Below are 23236 nucleotides of genomic sequence, written 5' to 3' on the forward strand. Positions count from 1 at the left end.
GTATCACGTTTGACAAATTGTATTTTATGTTTTTATAACACTCTTTGTATCTCTGTGATATAAAATACTAAATATAAAATCATATTCAAATCACGATATAAAGAGTTTTACGTATGCGCTTCGAACTACATCCATTTTGAGACCAATCCACGAAATTTCGATGCATTCACATTGTAGGAACTTTACGTGAAGAGCATTTTTCAGGAATGCAATATTGAGGTATTTTATTCGATTATATCGAGCGAGAATACGTAAGCCGATTGAGAGAGAAATGCAACAAAATTGATTGAAGTCCAGTTTGATGTAAGAATTACGGCGATATTCGTTGCTCTTTTTGATAAATAGATGTTCTCTCTAAAACTCTTACTTTAATTTTCTTCTGAAACACAAAGAATCTCTGTTTCGTTGCTTAAGTGTATAGTTAAATTTAATTACAAAATAATCTTTCTCTCTCTCTCTCTCTCTCTCTCTCCCTCTCTCCCTCTCTCCCCCCTCTCCCCCCTTCTTTTTTAATATAATGCACATATATGCAGAACATATTATTTGACAATATAAAAATAAATGATATGTGTAAATAAAAGAAGCATCGTGCGATATAGAGCGGCCGAATAAATCACGCGTCGACTTTCACGTAAAAGATGTGTTATATTGGCTTCGTCGAGGTTTCGGAGAAATCCTAAATACGTTTGCAAAGTGCATCGCGTGTTACACAATACGTTTCGTATTATGCGCCCGTTGTATTGCCGCGCGCGTCAGTTATTCCTGGAATTTGTTAATTCCGACTCTTCCATGGAAAATACAAATGAACTTTCAACGAAGTGGCATCTCGTCAAAGTTTATTGCATTCGTAATATTCAGCATTGCCGATGACCTCGGGTCATTCACAAATACGGCATCATGTTTTATTTTCAAATGCCATTTTATTAATCAACTTAAAATAATTTTATATTCACAGGAATTCACAGCAGTAAAAAACTATAGATGTTTCTTTTAATTAAAATTTAATTTTGAGTTCAAAATTCATATTATGTCTATCATTTTTCTCACAAACTATGTGATAAATTCTAAAGATAAAATGACTTATGTCAAGTATAAGTAAATTCAATATAAAAATAGTATAATTTTTGTAATAGTTATAATAATATGCTGCAAATGTCTGTCTTAAATACAGGTGTTGCATTCTATTATTATCGGAATTCGATAAATATATCATTTTTCCCTTTGCGCAATGTAAAAATAAAAGGAAACTAAATCGACTATATCGATGTCAATTATCCGAAAGAATCAGATACTTAATCGATTCGAATTAATTAATCGTCTCTTATTATTTTGTTCTTTTGCTGATACGCTCGAGTGATCTATTGTTGAAGTTTCGCAGTACAATGAAAGATATCGGCAATATAATGACCGCTCAAGCCGGTGCCGACTCGACATGATAAGACTTAGTGAAACTACTCCGACTATCCGCGTGGCAGTTCCATCAAGTTTGAAACTTTATTTCTTGCGGCTTATTTTAGTCGGCGAGGTGAAGAACTTTGCGGCATGTATACAGCGAGAATATTCAATTCATATTATTATTTAAATTACAATCTAATTTCAATATGAAAGGATTATACAGCTTGTGTAATTATTTGATGGAGTTTTTGATTCGTTTATCTGGCATTATCTTACTTCTTAAAGGCCACGAGAAATATCTTCTTCTTAACGTCAGATATTTGAGAGATATATGCCTCGATTTTTCAGCGATCTCGGTTTTTCAGCGACCACCGAAAGAATGCGGATCGTCGCATAGACGATCGTAATGATCTCGGACTGCTCCGTCATTTCTCCGTGACAGCATTCGAAGAAACCTGTTTCGCCTCGCGAGAAATGCAAGCGGCACCGTCGTGCTTTGATTACACTTTTTGCGGCGCCTACGTATTCAATTATAGGTTATCGACTGGCAAGTTGATTTCAACCTTTTGCGAGTTGACTGCACGACGACCTGAGACGGCACGAATTTACAGCGTCGATGGCGCAACATAGATAAACGATTTTAAATCGCTATTTTGCGGTTTTAAATCGCTAATTGACTAGAACAGTCGCTCTAGGCGATTTCTTGTAAAGTAATCATTACCTTAAAAGGATTTTTTTATATTAAAAGATTAAGGTATAATAAATCGGCGTTATTAAATCTTTATATTCCTTTAGATCTTTTATGGTGTAAGAGATACAGGATCTTCAATTATCAAACGATAATATAAATCGCACAATTCTCTTCCATATTTTAATTTTCATTAATTTTTATATGAATAATTTTTATTTTTAAAAAGAAAAACAAGAACAATGACTATCAAGTAGGATTCTCTAAAAATGTCAAAAATTCATTACAAAAAGAATAAATGAGCAATTTTAGTTTCTGTTTTTATTAAATAATATATGCAAAAATGGACATTATATAAGTTTAAAAAATGATGAAAAATCTGTTCTATGTTCAATTTTCTATCTTTTGATTTTTTAAAATCACTCAGTCACGATTCTCTTGAACATTATTTCAATTTCATATGGATAATTTTTACTTTTGTTTTTATTGAAATGTATACATGAGAATAATATATGTGACGTTAGATATTATTTGAGATGATAAAAAACGTATTTGGTGTTTAATTTTTTATCTTTTGATAGAAAATAGTTACGTCGCTGCATCTATCCAAAGATCACTTTGACTTATGTTTCACGCTCGTATCTGGATATAATGAACACAATACCTCCTGTGATCGGCTTTTCTTCGAACGCTAATCAGACTATCGCGTTATAACAGTATATCGTATTGTATTACGTCTATTTTCAAGAACAAAGTATATTAGAAAACAGATTCTCATCTGAGAAGCGGATATAAATTGATAGACGTTTCTAAATAAAGCGTAACTGCCTGGAAATGAGGCCCAAGAGGGAAAAAAAACAAAATCAGTGTCTTACATTATAGTACGTTTAAAACGGGACAACGAAATTACCGTGAAAAAAGATATTATGATTCAACTATAGTTGACATTTCCTCCGTTTCTTGGGCTATATTCTCTTGAGCTAAAGTAACACTTTACGGCTCCCCTGTGTGCGTATGAGATAATCGTACGTATAATCGCACGTCAGTTGACGTGAAATGTTACTTTCGCTTCCACGAATTCAAACTTCCGCGGTAACGTGGCGTGTAACTTATATGCGAAACTTATATAAATTTCACACTTACATCCGCTATTGAGAGAGACTTCCTTTTTACGACATATTCCTACATTATAGGTCAAAGGTATGTAAATTGGCACGAAAGTGTATCGGTGCGATGGGAAAAATTTTACGTGCTTCATTTTATAATAATGATAGAAACTTTTCACAAACAATCGCGATACGATAAAATCTGAATGAGCGAAACTTAAAGAAAGAAGTTCTGCTTCGTCGTATCGCTCGGTTTAGCAGTTCTTTCCCTTCAGTTGTACCGCACTGACTCGTGATAGGACGCCGCCGGTACGCGTTACGCCGAGCCAGCTTCCGCCTTCTGTAATTCGCATCTCTCATTACGATGCTCGTCCCGTCTTGTAATACGAGGTCTCCCGACTGTGAACCGAGCTAGGTCCGCTAGGTAGATGGGTAACGTCGTCTACCCACCGCGGGACGACCCGGCTCGTAATCCCGGAATGAAACTTGCCGTGGTTGCCTTGGCACCGTGGGTTATCGTGACGCGATGCCTCGAAGCGGAAGAGATACACGAGAAGACGCGGCGAGACCCTGAGACCTTGAGAGGAATGTCCGATTAAATGACGTCTGGATATTCGCGCGGCACACTCGCCCTACGGCAGCGCGAAGCGTTTTGCCAGAGCGATTACGCAGCGGCAGGGTTTAACTTTCAGCCGAGTTACCTAATATAAAGTTAGGTTTGCGCTCGCTTCCACCGCTAATTTGCGAGGGGATGGCTCTCAGCTCGCCAAAATCGACGCAGCCGATGTCATTGCCACGAGAGAATAAGGACATAGCGATATAAACCGATGTTCGCTATTGTAGAACGCGCCGACAATAAAAATCGATCCTTTATTTCCGCTGAATGACGAGCTTTCAGACTGCTCGCTTTCAAGATTCGCATATATAGATGCATTTAAAAATTGACATGCTGCTGAATAGCATATTATATCCGTCGCGATTCTCCTAGTGTTTTGCGCCAATAAATTATGATTTGAAAACAATTTTTCATATGCTTAAAGATTAAAAAAATATTAATTTGCTGAGAATTAATGCCCGGAAAGTATCCTGGTGCAACGTAAATAATATAGTGTCGCTAGAAAAAAAACTTTAAAATATTAATACAAAATCAAACTAGTCGACGTTTTTATAATTCTTTGATTATTCGACACAAATAGGATAAAATAAAAAAATGGAAAAACATTTGTGTTTTTGTTACCTTTCTTTATCGATTTTGCATTTTCAAAAATTAAGAAAGATGATCGACAAATTAATTAATAAGATTGTGAAAAAGCAATGACATCGACATCGACATCGATTGCGGTGGGTCGAGTCAATGACTTCTCGCGAAACGCTAATTCATACTCAATTCTGTTTAGTTATTCTCTGCGAAATATCGATTACATGTTGTAACCGATATTTCGAGTAAACGAGTGTTGGTACGCAATTGTATAGCCGAAAATCGTTACATTTTCAACGGCGATATAGGCGAAAGCCCATTGTGAACGCATCACACCGCGTTTTAGTCAAGCCGATGAGTTATTAAATGTCCAGGTGTTATTTCGCTAATTACGTGGTATAATCACGTGACAAATGTCACGTTAAATGAAATTTCCCGAGTGTGTAATAACAGATCCTGTATCGTACAATCACGTGCTGGTGAATTTACATGTTTTCGCAGCCGGTAGTTACCAAACACGTTTCTCAATTGAAGAGACAAATGATCGATATAGGCACGTGACATTCATATCTTATTGACTTAGATTAAACAAATCGTTCCGGCATCACCAGTTTTAATACAAATATTTAATTTGAAGCTTCACTAAAATACTCTATCAGAACATCCGCTTAATGAGAGATATTAATTATACAAGACAAAGCAACGAATATTAAGTCGTACTGCGATTCGACTTCTAAGTTAGAGTAGAGATGAAAATAGACCAATCTTTTTAAAAATGTAACTTTTTCATCCATTTATTTTTGATTAGTTACCAATCGAGATGTCACGCGCCGTTCTTTTTTTCATATAGCATTTCACGATGGGTCGCCCTGCGCTTCGACTGCACCAACAAGACCATGAAGAATCGCACGTTCTAGAAACGAAGGAAGGATAATCCGTTTGAAATTAACCTTAAATCATCCTCTCTCTCCTAATCCAGGCCGAAGAGGAGGCTCGTGAAATGGTCGATCGAATCCAATCGAGAGATCGTAATATCTCCGCCAGATATCTATCGAGGAAGCGACCAGTCATGGGGCCGACCGGCGTCCACCTTTTTCCTTGCCCTCCCCCCTCCCCCGTCATCCCCAATCCCCGACCCTTTCCCGGGCGAGCGAAAGTCGTCGGATCGATTTGCCTCTCCTTTGAAATGGCCAAATAATTGGAATCGGGCCGGAACCGAGGCGCTTCGTCCCGTCGAGGTAATGGATGTTTACCCGTCACGTGACAATGTCCGCCGTCGCATTGTGCCCGGCTGTCGGAAGTGATGGTCAGCGTTGCTTCTCGCGAAGCCGTGGAAAACCATTTCCTCGATGAAAAAAAAAAAAGAGGAGTTACACGTTCCGCGAGATCCTGGCCCTGAACGGGAGAAGCCCCCCCTTCCCCCGTGTAATTACCAGCCGACGAACTGTAACTGATTGCGCTAAAACAATTAAGGAACGTGACTCACTTGGCTGGAATCTCCTGCAGGGACGCGTTAGACGTACGTACGGTGAAGAGAAACACCTTATCCGTCCGGAGATCTTATCCCATTATGCTCGGTTGAGTCCCAGGTTCTCATTCATCCTCCGACGTCTCGCTCTGCTCCTGCAGAGACGATTTGAGAGGAATGTAGGATCTAGCGGGGAACTCATTCTCGGTATTGATCGCTACTCTTTCAAAATTCTACGCTCGCTGATGAAGTCATTAAAATGTATCAGCAATTTTCCGGCTTCCGAATGATGCCCTTTGTACCATATTGATATTTTGTAGATGCGTATCGAAAGGAGAGGATATTTCGATGGAGTTGCCCGATAAAAAGATTATCGAGAACATCACATTCGCTTCGATTTCTTCATGCCTATGCATGAATCTATCGTGTTCACCGTCTAACGTGCAAACGTATACAAACAGCAATAGAGCGAAATTAATTCGACGCGACGCAAATTAAAGCAGAGGCACGGTTAAAGCCGGATATTACGCGATTATAAATTTCGTCTACGTCAATATTCATTTTAGTGGAGCATAACGATAGCGTAAGATCTATTTTATAGCGGCCGATAAATTCTATATATTGATCAATACGGCGCCATCGGTCTCACATTAAATAACAATATTTATGATCAAACGTACCGCGGCAATAAAGATTAAACAATCGAAATGGGCAGGCCGAGGAGGCCTTTATCTTTCATCCAAAATTTCGAAAGCCAAATTGCGAGGTGCCCGCGGCCCTGCTATTAATGCACACACATATATAATCTATAAATCGCATGTGTTTAATGAATTTTTCGTTAATATCGGCAATTCAATCTGCAAATAGAGCCGGCCCCGTTTTGTCGTGCAGCGCAATTCGAATTTATAACTCGGCCGGTGCTTTGACGTATCGTACCGCATTGGTTGTTTGCACGCGTTGGCGGACGCGTATACGAATATATATATATATATATATATATACACATTCAAATACGTGAACATTCGGTATACATTCAGTATCGTATCCATTACATCGCGATGGTTGCCGTCATGGAAAATATTGACGACTTTTATCGTGAACGTCTCTGATCAGAGAGGGCTCCGTTTACATCCCCTACTAATTGGGAAAGGTAAAAAAGATCGATTACAGATAAATGGCGACAGTAGAATTAATTATTCGTATCGATCGATTTTGATGTACCTTTTTTGCTTCTAATATTTATAGAGACCTTCGCTTTATTTCTGATTTCAACGCGCCAAGTAAGACTATAATTTCTAAAGTATTAGATTTTTATTAATGCATGTATTACATTCAAAATATTTATCTCTTTCTTAAAAATTATTAATACGATTACGTATTAGGATATTTTTAAATTGTTCCAACGTTTCCTGAAAAAAATTCAAGATTATTAAACTATTAGAAATTTTTATACAATTTTTATCTAATTATATAACAATATATTTATTGCAACATTTAAAAAATTGTATTTATGAATTATGAACTATACATTATCATGACGTAATCCTTGCATAGGATTATTGTTGTATTAATCGCAAGTTATGAGATGCAAGCAATTTTCGTGCTTGCAGGATAATCTTGCCAACTTAGGCAATTACACACAAAGGGTAAAATTAACCGCGTGTCATCCTCGCCTTAATTAAATTACTTCCCTAAGATTAATTGCTTTCTCTATAGCTCCTACACTACTTAATACATCATTTAAGCTAATTCGAGTATCTTAAATGATGTTTACTGTAAAATAAGGATCACTTTCAATTAAGTAGACGAAGATAATCTATCATATTTTTTTACTATAAAAAACAATAACAGCAATTATTTATTTTTTATATTATTTATTATTAAAAACATGTACGTACACTGCAAAGATTTTTTGATATTAAATAAATATATTTATTAAAATATAATATTATTTCCTCAAATTAAGAGTATATTTCGTAAATTAGTAAAGAAATTATTTGATACTTATTAATATTTGTTCAAAGATAAAAAATATTTATTTAAAATTCTATGTTTTGTTTTTAAATCTGGAAATTTTGATGTGAATAATATTTTTTCAACGGCAAGAATTTATTTTTTAAAATAAATTAAATAATAATAAATTTGTTTCTCAAATATCAAAATCATAATAATTAATAAAATACATTTTTAAATTTAAGAACTGAATTGTCTAATTGAAAAGAGTAAATCCTTTATTAAATATTGTTAAATTTCATTTACTTTAAAAAAAGTAAATGAAAATTTTATAAAAATAGGTTATTTCAAATAAAATAATAGTTTGAATATGTTACATGTTATTTTTTCCTAAATAAATTACTTGCATTAAAAGTAATAGTTTCAATTTTTTTAATTTAAAAGTGTGTTTTTTAATTAATTTAATAAGTCATTTAATAAATGACTTTAATATATAACTTATTTACGTTACTAAGTTCGAAACCGCAATTAAAAATTCGCTCGATTAAATATATAAATATCTTCGAGACAACGTGTCGATCGTAATCTAAACAAATATTTTGAAATAATTTTTTTCAAGAATGTAAAAAAAGAATAACAAAAATAAAAAATGAAATATTTTATAGAATATAATGAATGACATTGCAATTGTTGCAATGTGTACATAATTGTTATTACAGAAAATAAATATTTTAATTTCTTTCAAAAAAAGATTTATATACTCTAAAAAAAGTATATTTATTTGTTATCTAATCCTGTTTTAATTTTAAAACAGAATTTTTTAGATAATGTAATCAAAGGGATATAATAAAATATCGATCAAACAAAATTCTATTAAATTGATGCTGAAAATTTGCTCAGCTTATTTTTTAATAATTAAGTGCTTAATTGCACATTTAAAAACAAAGATTATTATTTTATTTTGAAAAATCAGAAAAAAAGAAGAATTTTTATTGCCTCTGGAATATAATTGTCTGAATCATTTTGGTCATATTTTCTGATTAAATTAAAATACGGGCAAAAATCGTTGATATGGTACAGAATTTGGTCATGGGGGATTATTTCAATATCCCAACGGTCGCATCGTATTTTGTACTGATTCTCATCGTGCGTTCGCCAATTTTTTTTTTTTTTTTTTAGGTAATCCTGTTCTTCGTGGTATCGGTAAAATTTCCAACCGAAAACCATGAGCTACGGTGTGCGTCGCGCGGTTATTTAACATCAGCCCATCGATGACAATTTATTATTACGGGCTACACCACTATTGCACGTAATCTGCGTCACGTTTTACAATTTATTGCCTCTCTCTCTCTCTCTCTCTCTCTCTCTCTCTCTCTCTCTCTTTCTGTCTCCCTGTATCTTTCTCTATCTAACTATCCATCTCTATCCGCGAAGCCCGTTCCATTGCAACCTTCCACCACCGATGCCCGTCGGCGTAACATGGCGCCCGCGTATAAACGCGAACCCTTTAATTATGCTTTTATCTGATGCATGGCGTAATGATGTTGCAAGCGCGCGGAATCGCGATGTATAACGCGGCTGTATGCACGACCACGCACGGAAACCGCGTGTGACACGCGCACAGATACAACACGAGCCTGAGGCAGTATGGAGAACGGACCGACGCGACATGTCGAAATGAAGGGCTCGCGAAATCCAGAAGCGGCAACGAAACGGATCCTTTCATCGATGTGTGACCAAATGTCTAATTTGCCGCAATGGGCTACGCGAGTTGTAAGCATTTATCGAACCCATATCTCTCGTGTCATTCAGAAGTATCAGAAGAAGAATTAAATCAGAAGTCCATGTTCAATGACTGAGCAAAGAGGGATTACGGGTATAATATTTAAGTACATGAATGTACTGATTAATGGGGATTTGCAATTTATTCTGTGTGTGTGTGTGTGTGTGTGTGTGTGTGTGTGTGTGTGTGTGTGTGTGTGTGTGTGTGTGTGTTTGATATATACATACATTTTACATCTACGTCTTACGTTGCAACAGTTGTGCTTATTAATATTGCTCTAAATGTTGCGATTTATTAGTATAGTCATAAATTATTATAATATTTTCTTCGGAAAAATTTGACAATGTCAATATTACACATATTTATCATGTTGAACAAAGAACTGTTATCTATAATATTTGGCTAAATATCGGAATTACATCAACTAATCTACATATCATGCTATTGTCTTTTCAATTTATAATAAGATTGCTAATTAAGTTGATAGATAAAAATCTGACCAGGCGATGTATGGTTGATAAATGTCCACACTGCGAATAATCGATATTTCATATAATTCAATATTATAATATGTAATTTTATAATTAATTAAATAAAATTACACATAATGGATCAACGTCATTTCTTGAATCGTGATTTATAAAAAATGTCTCATATAAAAAAGAATATTGTTATTTTATATGTTAAATTAAAAAAGTAGATTTAAAAAAAATTTTTTTTTTCACATATATACACCCACATACGCATGATATCTTGTGACACTCGCGTTTCTTTTGCTTTGAATTGTTTTCTTCGCTATTTTTTTATCTTATTTCTATCTTTGCGTTAAGCTTCGTAGCAGGTGTAACTCATGTGCCGCAATATCGCGTCCTCATATCATGATGAAGTTAAAGTTGTTCAGCAACTATTTCTCATTTTACGTTTACCTTCATCGTTGTCTGCCTTGCACAATAAAAACTTATTTAAATTTTCGTATTTGAAAAGATTTATTTATACTTAAAATACAATTTTTAATAACAACGGCAGGAAAAACGCTTTAGTAGTAGTATATCGTAAATATATTTTTACATAATCTAAATACGTATTTCTATTTATTATTTTGAATCAACAATATTGTGCATGGCATATTTATGGTATACGTGTTAAATAGAATAAAAAGATTATCTTTAAAATATAATATGCATTATTATCTTTAAAATATAATATATATTATTTTAATACAGTAAAATAAGTTTAGAATACAGATTTGAAGAATATTTTACATTATTTATTTTATTTATATAATAGGCCTTATTCAGTCTTTCAATTCCTTTATTGATACGTGTATATCAAATATTAAATTACACATTACATGCTATAATATATTTTACTTGCAAATTTCTTCAACAAAGAATTAACGATATGAGTAATATTGCTTCCTTTGCCGCTTTGTCAGCGAAAACTTCCAATAAAAGTGAGAATATTCTTTTCGCTTAATTTTCACGCCATTGTTTTATCATTGTGGCATAATACTACTGGCCTGCAAGAAATAACTGTGCGCGATCGACCATGATCGTTACACACACCGTTATACTTCGAAGAACCAATAATAGCTGTTCGCCATTGGATGGGTAACTACAACTTGAAACACTTTTGTTTTTCATTTTCTTGTTTCTTATCGCAGTCGTTTTCTTGTCTTTTCTGATGTAAAAAGCGCAGTATTATTTATCTTAATTACTTATTTTAGATAAGTACAAAAGAAATTTCCTTTCCAATTTATATCTAATATTTGTTTTTCTAAGAAGAGAGAGAAAGAGATTATTTCTTTCCAAACAAATTACTTTAATAGAGAAATTATTTCTAAATCTTATATCATTTCTAATTAAAGCTAATTAAGTTAAGTTATGTAAATTATTAGAGTAATTAAAGTTTTTGTGCTCTTTCTACAGTTCAAGTTTCTATTCTGTTCGCTCTCTCTCCTTTAATTATACGTAAATACGTACCAAATCTTTACGTTAAAACGTTTGCATATGACGGATATGCATTGTCAATGGCAATCGACTTTGCCTTTCGAAAAACCGCCTCGTAACTAATTCTCTCATGAGCTCCACAAATCCTTCAGTTCAGAGGGAAGCATCTTTCCCGTTTACGTTACGTTTCTCTTGATCCCTGTTTTCCCAGTGTGGTAACGAGGACAAGTCGTTCCTCGTTAAGGGGAAAGCCTTGGAAGTAGAAGGGTCTTGAAGCAACCAGTGAAGTCAGTGGCCGTGGAATCCTTGGCGAAAGGTTGCCTTTATTTCACCCTTCTCGTACTTTGTTTTCGACTCTTGCTATTTCCCGCTTCTCTTTTTCATTCTCTATTATATCAATCCGCCGAGGCGCTTGTTTTTTCGTTGCAGTATATATGGTGATTTTTTTTTTCGTTTTGCAACACATAGTGCCAAACATATTTTGAAATTGAAAGCTGGTTAATTTTATTTTAAATAAATAATATACCGAATAGAAGTCTACGATTAAATGCAAAAATAAAATTTGTTCTCGGAGTTCAGCTTAACTACAACGTACGCGGTATACTCATGCCGGTCGGTATTTATCAAGAACGAACAAAAGTATTCGCGAATTTGTATTTCCGAGAAAAACGGGCGACCCGTCGCCACGGCTAATACGTCCGACGCATATGAAGTATGCACTTGACAGTTCCTGCCTCTCTTTCTCGTAAAAATGCGAGAACCGTAACGAGAGGCGAGAGCCGATGATCGAGATCGGGACTGCGTGATTTTCGTTCATCGAACAATTCGGATTTATCTACATAATGCATGGTTTGTGTCCACGGGTTCTCAGGGGGCGGCGCAGGTGTAACGAAGATGCAGATCGCTTCGTGCGAAAGAACGTGATATTCGTAGCACGCCTTGGCCTCCATTATCGTTGCCCGAACACGTTTTTCATGAGGCGATCGCGGCATCTCCCGTCTTTCACACCTTTCTGGCATGTCCCTCGCCGCGGGTCGCTCAAACGCACGCAAAAAAGAAACGTGGACGTTTAAGATACCCGAGGTGAATCGGTGCATCACGCGAAAATCAATAAAAACGACGCCGTGGAATTTCATCTTGATATCGCTCCCCACCACCCATGAATTACGTCGCACGGTGGACCGTACAATTTTAACATTTAATTATGCAATAGTTGGCCTGAAGTTGTAACGGCAGTTTCTGAGAGTTATGGCAATATAAGTCATAGAGCAGCAATGAATTTTGATGTACGAGGTTTTTCGGCAAAAACAGAAATTCTCACATGAACATATGGCGGGGTGGAGTTGGTATCTGGAGTGATATCTCAGGGAAACGTAAGTGTGAAACGTGGCGTAGGTTGATGTTAAACTTGATTTCGGCTTCACGAAAGTTTGCTCGAGTTTGCTACTTCTACCAGAAGTAATTCATAACTTTTACCACGGCCCAGTTCAATAACGTCTGTTCCGCTAGCGGGCGGTTCATACTGATAATTCATTTTAAAATAGCTCATAACTAAAAACCAAAGGAATACAGCGTCCGAGAACATTTGGCGCTAAATCAGGAAACTTACAAACGCAAAAGACGAGAATCTCGTAAAATTGCATTAGGGCAGTCATTTTCCTCCTCTGATTGCGGCTGGGGGGGGGGAGAGGGGGGGAGCGGGGGTTCTGGAAATTGCACGGAGTAATGGATATTCAGGAACGTTCCCGGCTCGACATACCTGCTCCTCGGAAAGTTAAGAAAAACTTGGTCCGTCCGGTAATTCCGGGAATCCGCGCCGTTTCTCTCGTCCATTTCTTTTTTTTTCCCCGAAGATCGTTCCGGAATGAAGAGAGAAAAATCGCGGAAGCGACGCGAGATACACGCGAGATAGACGCCGCGGCGTATAAGCGGATCTGAAAATACGAGACGCAGAATTTTCCGTCTCTTCCGACGAAAGAACGGGTGGTTCGATAGATCGTAATAACTATCCTTTATACCCACCATGAAACGCCGTCCACTTCGCGTAAACACCGGCATAAATTTCGGAACGGCCCTTCCCCCGGTTTCCTCGCGTTACATCCCGACCATCTCGCACCACCGTTAACTGTTACGGAACCATCGAGTGTTTCTCACCCTCTACTTAGCCAACCCGCTCGTTTCTTTCGGGCGAAACAAACGAACGGGCGGTTTTCCATTTCCCCGATCGATTTTGCCGATAATGGCGACAATAGTGAAAATAGTGAGAGCCATTAGTCCGGTGATTAATGACGTGCTTATGATCGGGATGAACGGGAGCTCCGCGTTTTCGCGTCCCGGTACTCGCTTCCTCCGCCACGCCGGGAGAGATTTTAGGAATCCGGGAATTTCTTTCACACCATCGGGAAGAGAGCATTATTGTGATTCTGCGAAAATCGCAGTAATAAGAGACACGGGACCATTATTCACGCGGATGTCTTAGCAGGCGGGTGATTTGCGAGCACAATAGACGATGGGAGGCGCGGATGCTGCAAATGTCGAGATTATTTGTTAAATGATACGGTAAGAAGAGAAGTATGCCGAGGACTAAATCGCTGCTCATATCGAAGTGCATGTAATTTACCATAAACTTTCGAACGATATTTTACATCGTAAACATATCTTTTAATATATTCTGGTGTAGTTGAGTTTTGAGCATAACGGCCGAGAGAAATTTCAACTTTTTTTGGCAAATTCTTTTCGAGGAATAAATCGAGAAATGTATTTTGTATTGCCGAAGAGGACGAAGTATATTTTCTTTGGCATTCGCGCGTCGTGTATCGATCGTCGCAACAGCCGTCATTAAAACTCGATCACGTATATAAAGACGGGAATTAAACTAGTTATCAAAGCAAGCGGGAGGGCGTGCAATTAAGATGTCCGAATTGGAGTCCACTCTCAGACCGGCGCGGTATAATCGATTGCCTTTGTGGCACCTGTCGAACGACCGGGTAAAAGCCGATTTTCAGATTCCATTGGGAGACGCGGAGAGAGCGCTGGTGGAAGACGAAGAGGCGATGTGATTGACAGGCTTCATGGTTTATTCGACAAGTCGGAGAGTACACACAGAGAAGCCTATAACATCGTATCCAGCTTGCGCTTTAGGTTAACAGCTTGGGTGTCCGACGATGTACCATGATGCATGACGCGGTGTCGAGTTCCAATTCGCCGGGCATCCATGAAAGCAGCCTCTGTGCCCAATGTAAAATATCGGCGATTCGGGATGAAACGAAGCACGCGCGTCGGGCTTGTGTGCATGTGGTGGGTAGATGAGGACCGCCGATTGCGCCTCTTTGAACGATTACTTTTAACTCGGTGTGTAAGCAAACGGTTTTACGGCTAAGTAACACGTGTGCGTATTAAGTATGAAAAATATTAACGGTAGAAAAAAATATGAAGAAGGCTCTTTTTATATGGACTATTCATGTCCTGAGCGAAAACTGCCGACTGATGTCTCGAGTCGTGGCAAAAGTCGTGTAACAGATACAGAAAAAAAGAATTTATCTTTGGAATTGAAAGTTAAGTGTGTATTGTATTTTATATAATATCAAGAGGTATTTTCAGCGAGATATTAATTCGCTGGTTTCCGATCAACGACCCGAGAATCGACTGCGTGTCACCACAGCTGAAATCGATCAGACTAGCCATGTTCTCTAAATAATGTTTGCGCTTTCGTGATTGTCCAAATACGCTGTAGTGAATGTAATGTCCATTTATTTTATTGCTAACGGTAACGAAACATTTATTTGCGAAACTGTTTTAGATCACGTTGCATTAATTAAAATATATAAATATATAAATTTATATATAAATATATAAATTATCAAGGTTGCGAAATATTAGGCAAATAGCGATATCAATTTCAGATATCGATCTAATTAGAACGCATAAATGTTATTAAATATTGTTTATTATGTCGATTATTGTCACATATCGATTTTCCGTGAGTATCCTCATATGGAATAATAAAATCTAATGTATAATCACAAATTAATATATAAAATTTACTAAAATATGAAAATAGCTATTAACATAACAATACCCCTAAATATCATTTAATGCGGTAATTAACCATATTTTCATTCACCGATAATAATTAATAAAATATTGAATTAATAAAAGATTTGTGAAAACGTCGCTGTCATCAATTTATCTATTTTAATATGATTTCTATGTAATTATATCACAATGTTAAATGAAATTGTTCCGTAATTAATATTTTTTTACATATTTTACATATTATTACAATTTGAAACGAGAAATTAATATTTGAGTTAACAGTTAGATCTGCATTGTATGTAATAAGAAAATAACGATATGGGACACGTATATAGGAACATTCTTGAACATTCAAAGCGGATTTAGGAAGGGTACCTTCGTAGATACCTACTTGATGAGGATTAGGAAGTGATTTGCAGGCGATTGCCGATAGCGATGGAAACACGAAAGCCGGAATTTATCGTGATTGGAGCGAGTTCTCGTAGAGAGAGTCATGAAGCTTCGAGGGCCGTTATCTCGTGCATGCGCTAGATACGCACGAACTATCAGTTTTCGTGAACACACTCTATGATGTAAGTACGTGCTCTCATTCTTGGAGGACGTATTTATCGTTATGTGCAATACCTTCTTTCAACAAGTACACGCGAGTTCTATAGACTTTCAAGATCTATAGATCCGGAGGGGAAAAAATTCGAAATCCTCGAGATACGAATAGCAAAATGTAATCAATTTCGATGAGATTCGTTCGTGACATATTTAATTAGGAATCATCATTTTTTTTTTTTTTTACATTCCGCGTTCGTTCTCTCTCGGTGAAATTTATATTCCGAGAGCAATTCAATTTCTTTCGCAAGAATTTCCTTTTCTGTCGCAAAGTCTCATTAAATTCTTAAGAGTGTAACGACCTTGGCATTCCGTTTCATCATCGGACTTTCGTCGCGTCGCGTCGCGTCGCGTCCTGTCGAAAATCTTACGTTCACGCATTCGTACCTGGACCGCGCGATGCGATTATGGCAACTCATTAGCTGCGCCTGTAAATCATCGTGGTCCCTGCGACGGGGACGGGAGATGCGCGCTGAATGTAGAAGTTCGGAGCGAAATGCGCGCGAGCGAGCGAGAGGTGGAGGGACAAAGCCGGGATCCAGAGCGGGATGTGAACGGCGCGAGCGTGCCCGAAGACGACCGAGCACGAGCGGAGGGAGCCGACGCGACTCGCGAGGGTTCTTCGCGATGTTCAATGGTTTCAGTACCGAGCCGCCGCGGGTCAGGACTCGATGTGGCTTCACCGCAGGGAAGGTTTGTTACCGTACGCTTGCACGACGTTGCGCGTCGCGGACGAGTGATCCATGAATCAAAATCGAAACAAAAGCGCACGGTGTCATCGCCCACGGGTCATTCGGTCGACCGTCCCCGCAACCCGCCACTCCGCAAGTGCCGATCAATGATCCGGAAGTTACCATCCGCGGGAAACGCGGCGGCACGATCGCGCTTTCCCGGCCTTTAGGCACGGGACGTCGCTCAAGTTTACGCGAGTGGATTTCGCGATTTTTCGTTACGTCTTTTCCTTATTTTTCTTTTCCTTTTTTTTTTAACGCCGCTTCTGACAATCTCCATGTTCCAGGGCGCATGATCGCCTCGCCAGTGCGCGCATAATGCACATGCGAGGTCGAGGGGTAAACGCGAAAGAATCGAAGTCCTCGATCGGACGCACGTTGTGCCGCTCCGAGTAAATGTCATAGTCCGGATGCCTGTATAGCCTGTATGTTCGATTGATGCAGCAACGTGCGTTATGGTTACATCTGTTTGTCTCGCACTTTATTACGCACTTCCATTACGCACCCTCGGTAAGCTTGCCTGTCATTTTTGTTCGCGACTCATCGTTCGATCGATTAACCGTTGCTCGATATCGTGTAGAAACGAGATATAGCAGCAGAAAGTACAATCGGTGGTGCGGCGAAAAGCTGATGTTGATATTTGTTCCGCGATCAATAAGCATTCTGCTCAAATTTCTGACATTCGCATAATCTCAATTCTTTCTGACAAACAAACAAGTCCGTTCCACTTTACGATGCTCAATACGCAATGCTTGGAAGAAACTGGAACGATTTGACTTCGAGGCGAGATAATTTTTACGAGTGTCTCGAAATTTGCCTTCGCACTGAATCCTCTCATTTCCGAATGATATCACATGCATTCTCGATCGCGAAGGAAGCAAACCGTGCGAGGTTTCCGAAAATTCGCCGTGCTCGCGGCTCAGTTGCGATCGGACGTATATCGCGCTGATAGTTTCGACTGTCGGAATATCGAGAGACACATCGAATTCACTTTGCAAGTTTAGTTTGCGAAAGGCCCGGCGGATATATCTCGTTCCATTCCGCGGAGATTTATCGTGCGATCGAACGCATTAGCGATAGGGATTGGCGCGACAGGCGGCGGAAACAGAGGCACTCGGAGAAGATCCGGAGAGGATCCGGAGAGGATCGCCTCCGAGAAGAAGCGTCGCTCTGTGTTCCACGACGATAAAACTACAATCGCCACCCCGGAGCCTGTCAGCAGAGGCTTCGCTCCGGATCTGTTTATCCGGCAAATCCAGTGATCATCCGCTCGCCCAACACGCCACATGGAATTCTGCAACGGCGAAAAATTTACCTGACAAAACGCATCGGTCGTGGAATGAAAAAAAAAAAAGAACGATAACAAATGACGTAAATACAGCCCCGGATAAAGTTTCAACTACCTCCGTGTTTTGAAAAATTACGTCTGCATCGACCGGAAAATCTGACGGAGAGATCGATCGCGCGCTTAAATCGTCGTCGGGAGAATTTCTCCAACCCGAGAGGAGGATTTCCGCACGACGAACGAAGATCGTCGAATGAGATGAGAATACCATAGCGGCGGTAGCGTGGATCGTCGTTAGAGGTCCGGTGTTTCGTTCTTGAGAGGCTCGAAAGACAAATAGCTGGCGTCTCATTAAATGACGACGGGTAGGTGAGCGACAAGACAGATAGGGGACGGCTGCGCGGAGGGTCGGTTCACAGCAACGGCTACGGCAGCAACAACGACGATAAAGAGCGGTGGACGATGTGGATAGCGGCGCAATGCAGCAGCAGCAACAGCAGCAACGGCGGCAGAAGCAACAGCAGCAACGAAAACGGCATCAACGACGAGAACGGCAGCAGCGTCGGGGATTGCAATTAGTGCCGGCTCGCAACGGCCGCGAGACAACGTAACGACTGAAGTGAGAGGGGGGGGTGGCCGCAGGGGCTGCCAGCCGTTAGGGGGTCGAGGGTGTGTGCAGTGCGCGTGAAAGGGAGACAAAATGTGGTGGAGGTGGCGGTGGTGGAGTGTCGTGACGACGACGACGACGACGGTGCTGGTCTTGGTAGCCGCTACGGCGTACTCGCCGCCTGTGGAACTATCCGATCTGGATAAGCCAAGTGAGTAATGCGCCCCGTTACGTCACTAGTTATGCCTGATTTACAACTGGGTTTAACCCTTTCGATACGACGGAGTCGGAACACAAGGTGCTTACAACCGACAAATGCGCCGGCTCGCCTAGTGTGTCAATAACGGACGTAGAAAATTTGGTAGAAACGTTAGTTTTCATTACGATATCGCGCACGGTACCTTATCGATTTTGCCTTTCGTAAGAATTAAAACTAAAAAAAAAATCTTCAAACAAAGAGCGGAAAGTTCTTTTGTTTAAAATATTACGCTACTTGAAACTTTTCGAAGGGCGCTCCTAGGGATCCGCTTCCGCAATGAAAGTGTTAAGATATTCCTGATGTCGCGCCGCATAGCATTTCGCGGGTCGAAGGTCGTGACGCGACGAATTAAATCAAATCTCCACGGTCCCTCGTCACGAGGCTGTTGGGAACTTTAAACAGAGGATTATTATCGTCGACCTCATCCGAGGAAGTTTCGCTCGACCGCGTTCCGGCATGCTTCGCCCCCGAGAACGCCGACTACACGAAACTCGAGTACTCGAGTAGTCGATAAAGGGAGATATAAATGGAAAGGTGCTTCTGAATATTATTAGCGACACGTTCTCCGATGTCTCATAATTAATTGGCCACTTCGCACTCATCGGAATTGTCCTTGAAACGTCACGATTGCCGCGTGTGCATCGTGCCGAGGACAGGTACCGAGGAGTTGTGTACGAGTATTGAAAAATTAAAATAATATATGGTACGTATTTTATCGCGGTGGAATCTTCAATGTAAATCATAATTGTAGGAATTTTAATCCGATCGGTACGCGACCGCGCAAGGTCGATGCATATCATTAGCGATAGGAATTCCGTGATTAAAATCTCTCGCGCTATTACGTGGTCGTAATTATGTTCGTCAAACGACACATACGTGATTTCAAAGATAATGGTGGAATAAAGAGAAATATAAATTCTAGAGAGGAAGAGCAGTTTCAAATACAAATATATCGAATCTCTAAGAATCGTCAATAATATTCAAGTTTTAAATAATTGTTAGACAGTATTTATTTATCTATCACTAATTATAAATAATATCTTTCTTTTTTTTTTTTTTTTAAATAAAGTTACAAGATACATTCATTGTACGTCAAAACTATCATTAATATAAGCAATGAAGTTTAAGTTTTTATAAATTACTCAAGCGATAAACAACTCAAGCAATGAACTCTTAAATGTCAAAGATCTCTGAAGCAGGAAATTAGTCTTAAAGTTGCCTAACTGTCCTCGGATGATGAGCGATGCTATAATAATCTAATGTCTGACATAACCAAACTAAAAATATGATCACATTTTTTCGCATTATTGATTACCTGGCGCATTTAGAGTAGCCAGTAAAGTAGATAGTAGGAAACTTTGGCCGATCGATTATTAGAAAACTTTTGCCATCATGACTATTTCGTTTATGCGCGCGTCTTATTATATACTTGGCGCTTTGTAGATAATATGCGCCAGCTAAAATTAATTTAACACCTTGCTGGATTAATGATAAAGAAAATTGTAAGACGAAGGTATCCAATCGATGTAGACACAGCACGTAGAGAAGGCTTAGAGAAGGGAATGACGGCTAAACTAGTTTAATTAAACCACGGCGTTAAGTCCCTCTTAAATTTATAGCCGCGCGATAAAAAAGAATGTTCCACAGTGAGGACGTGAAGAGAAAAAAATTGGAGTTTCAATAGCGTAGTACGGCTTCGTTCAGCCGCGAGGACGAAAATAATGTGACGCCAATGTTACACTCTCGCGAAATTCCTTTAAGAAAATTTTTGATCTGTTGCGCTATTTATCTTGATTAAAATTTATAAATACAATATGCCAGTTGGATATTTTTCTTATTTAATTCTAATATGTTATAACTACCTACACGTGAATTATATGTGATTTTTTATTGTATCAGTGATTTTTTATTGTATCAGTGATTGCTGATGTTTATATCATTCAATAACAATTCAAGACAACAAATTTCTTTTGATATTTTTTTTTTAATTTTAACTTAGTGATGCATATCAATTCTTGGTCTATATTTGTCCTGAAAGCATAATGTAAGCATGTAATAGGAATATGTGGGAATATTCAGATCATCACACTGATGACATATTGGATGGCCAGAGGCACTAATATTATCCGTAATTGACAATCACTCTATTCTCTATAATTATAGGAACTACTAATGTGATAATAGATATCTATGATTAATATACGTTATCTATATACATATACGTTTCGATATCTATATACATATACGTTTCTAATTTTAAAATTATATTAACTGTAATGATATGATTCCTATAGAAAATGGGAGATAAATATTTTTGGGCGAAAATTGTCGTTTCTCAATATTAAATTACATTTAGTAGAGAAAGGAATATAGGACAGAAAATCGGCTCTTAGACTCTAGAAGGAAGCAAGAAAGTACCAAGTAATCTTCGGTTATTTCGTAGAGAATTGCAATCGCGCATGCAATTCATGCACACTGAAAGACGGGTAATAGAATCGATAGCACCAAGCTGATAATTCATTAGGCAAATTTTGCATGGTGTTTCATCCGCCGTTCTACTAAAAGAAATTCCAGAATGCTTTCAGCATCGGGTAAAATATATATATATTGATGTCGGCAGCAAATTTTCTTGCGAAACATGAGCAAGCTCTTGCAACTGCCACTAATTCAAAGGCGGTTAATTACGATCGAAATTACTCGGCTTCGTTATACAATTACTTCACAGCGAAACGTTAGAGTATGTTTTCATAAGGTTTGTCTGACTTCTATTTCAACAGGTGCTAGCGGCGAAAGACAACCGACGTGTACGCAATACACGCGTAACTAACGCGTCGCGTTAATTAACGATGCTTTCATGTTTATTCACGTAAGCATAAGACCAAATCCATCCATTTTGTCCTGTTCCGGTATTGCAGAATAATAGCGTTCGATTTCACCGTAATGAGATTAATCTCATCGCGTCCAGTACAATGTTAAAAAATGGTCGGTAAATGCCGGTGATGAGAGACGTGTTTATTTTTATAGAGATCTGTTTTTAATACCTGGTATTGTGCGCAGCGTGCACTTTCAGTAAATAACTGAAAACCGCAACTGGAAAAAACAACTTTAATGTGCACATCATCGAGAAATGTACTTTGTACTATAAAAAGAGGATCTCTTTGTGCTATGTTTTATAAACATACTGCATCGTGAAATGATAAACCAAAGTTTACTGTGAGAGAATCTAACATTTTAAGAGCCTGCATAACGATTTTCACCGGGCCACAATATATGAAAAATATGTTATGGAACATATTCCCTTAAAAAAAAAAAAAAACATACTTTTTTCATATAAACAAAATTTTTAAAAATTCCCGATAGAAATAGCTTAGCCCAGAGTGCAAGTTTCAATAATCTTTTCTAAATAATTTTTCCTCTAGCTATATGCTATACAATGATAATTCTTATATATTTCTTTTATTTGAAACATATCTCGAAAGAGAGATAACAGTGTCTTTCTATTTGTTTTCATTTGGAGACTATTAATTTAGTTTCACTCTTAGAGAGTCGGTATATATACTCGTTAATGCAGACTCTGAATTTCTCCCGTCTCTAGCAGCAAGAACACTTTCCAACGACAGCTTTCGAAATCACTACGGCTACGGCATCGTGGTAATTAATTTTTTTGCCGGCAAAGCCGAAGCGGGGGCAACGACGGAATGACCACGAAATCGACCTAATGGGCGGCCATTTGTCATTCTCCATAGGGAAGGTGGCACTGCGGAAGGGGTGAAAAGGGCCCCTTGCACACCGTCGGCCAAGACGATAATTTGCACGCGATTTCATCCGCCGTACACACCTTCCGCGTCGGTGTATGACTTAATGGAAACACGGCTCGGCTCGTTTCGGAATTTAGAAATACCAGAAGCTCGTAAAGGCTCGCGAACGCGACAGTCATTTCTGCACTTACGTCGTATGCCATTTTATATGGCGATACGGGGCGTAATTACGGGAATCGTAGGAACGATTATTAGCATAATGACAAAGGTGATATTATTATACTTTCGTCGTCGTTAAAAAATAGCAGATCTCCCCGCCACCATATATTCTCGCGTAATAACCTTATCGAAATAATGGTCGAGGTAAGGTAAAAGCAACATTATCGCGAATCTAAAACAAGACGGAGACGATCAAGCG

At 38.4% G+C, this 23236-nt stretch overlaps 1 protein-coding gene across 3 annotated transcripts in view; it reads left to right on the top strand.

Annotated features, from left to right (window-relative positions):
* Positions 1-16814: 16814 nt before the first annotated feature.
* Positions 16815-23236, top strand: part of LOC105431740 (nephrin) — a 97012-nt gene continuing 90590 nt past the window's right edge. For 2 of the 3 annotated variants that reach the window (XM_089074852.1, XM_089074853.1), the window contains exon 1: positions 16815-19012. In XM_089074852.1, coding sequence (XP_088930978.1) covers positions 18895-19012 — 118 coding nt within the window. In that variant the 5' untranslated portion in view covers positions 16815-18894. The remainder of the gene's footprint in view (positions 19013-23236) is intronic. The other variant, XM_011646153.3, reaches the window with a different exon arrangement.

Source organism: Pogonomyrmex barbatus, unplaced genomic scaffold, assembly GCF_055798465.1.
Source record: "Pogonomyrmex barbatus isolate J1 unplaced genomic scaffold, ASM5579846v1 scaffold18, whole genome shotgun sequence".
NCBI classification, from domain to species: Eukaryota; Metazoa; Arthropoda; class Insecta; order Hymenoptera; family Formicidae; genus Pogonomyrmex; species Pogonomyrmex barbatus.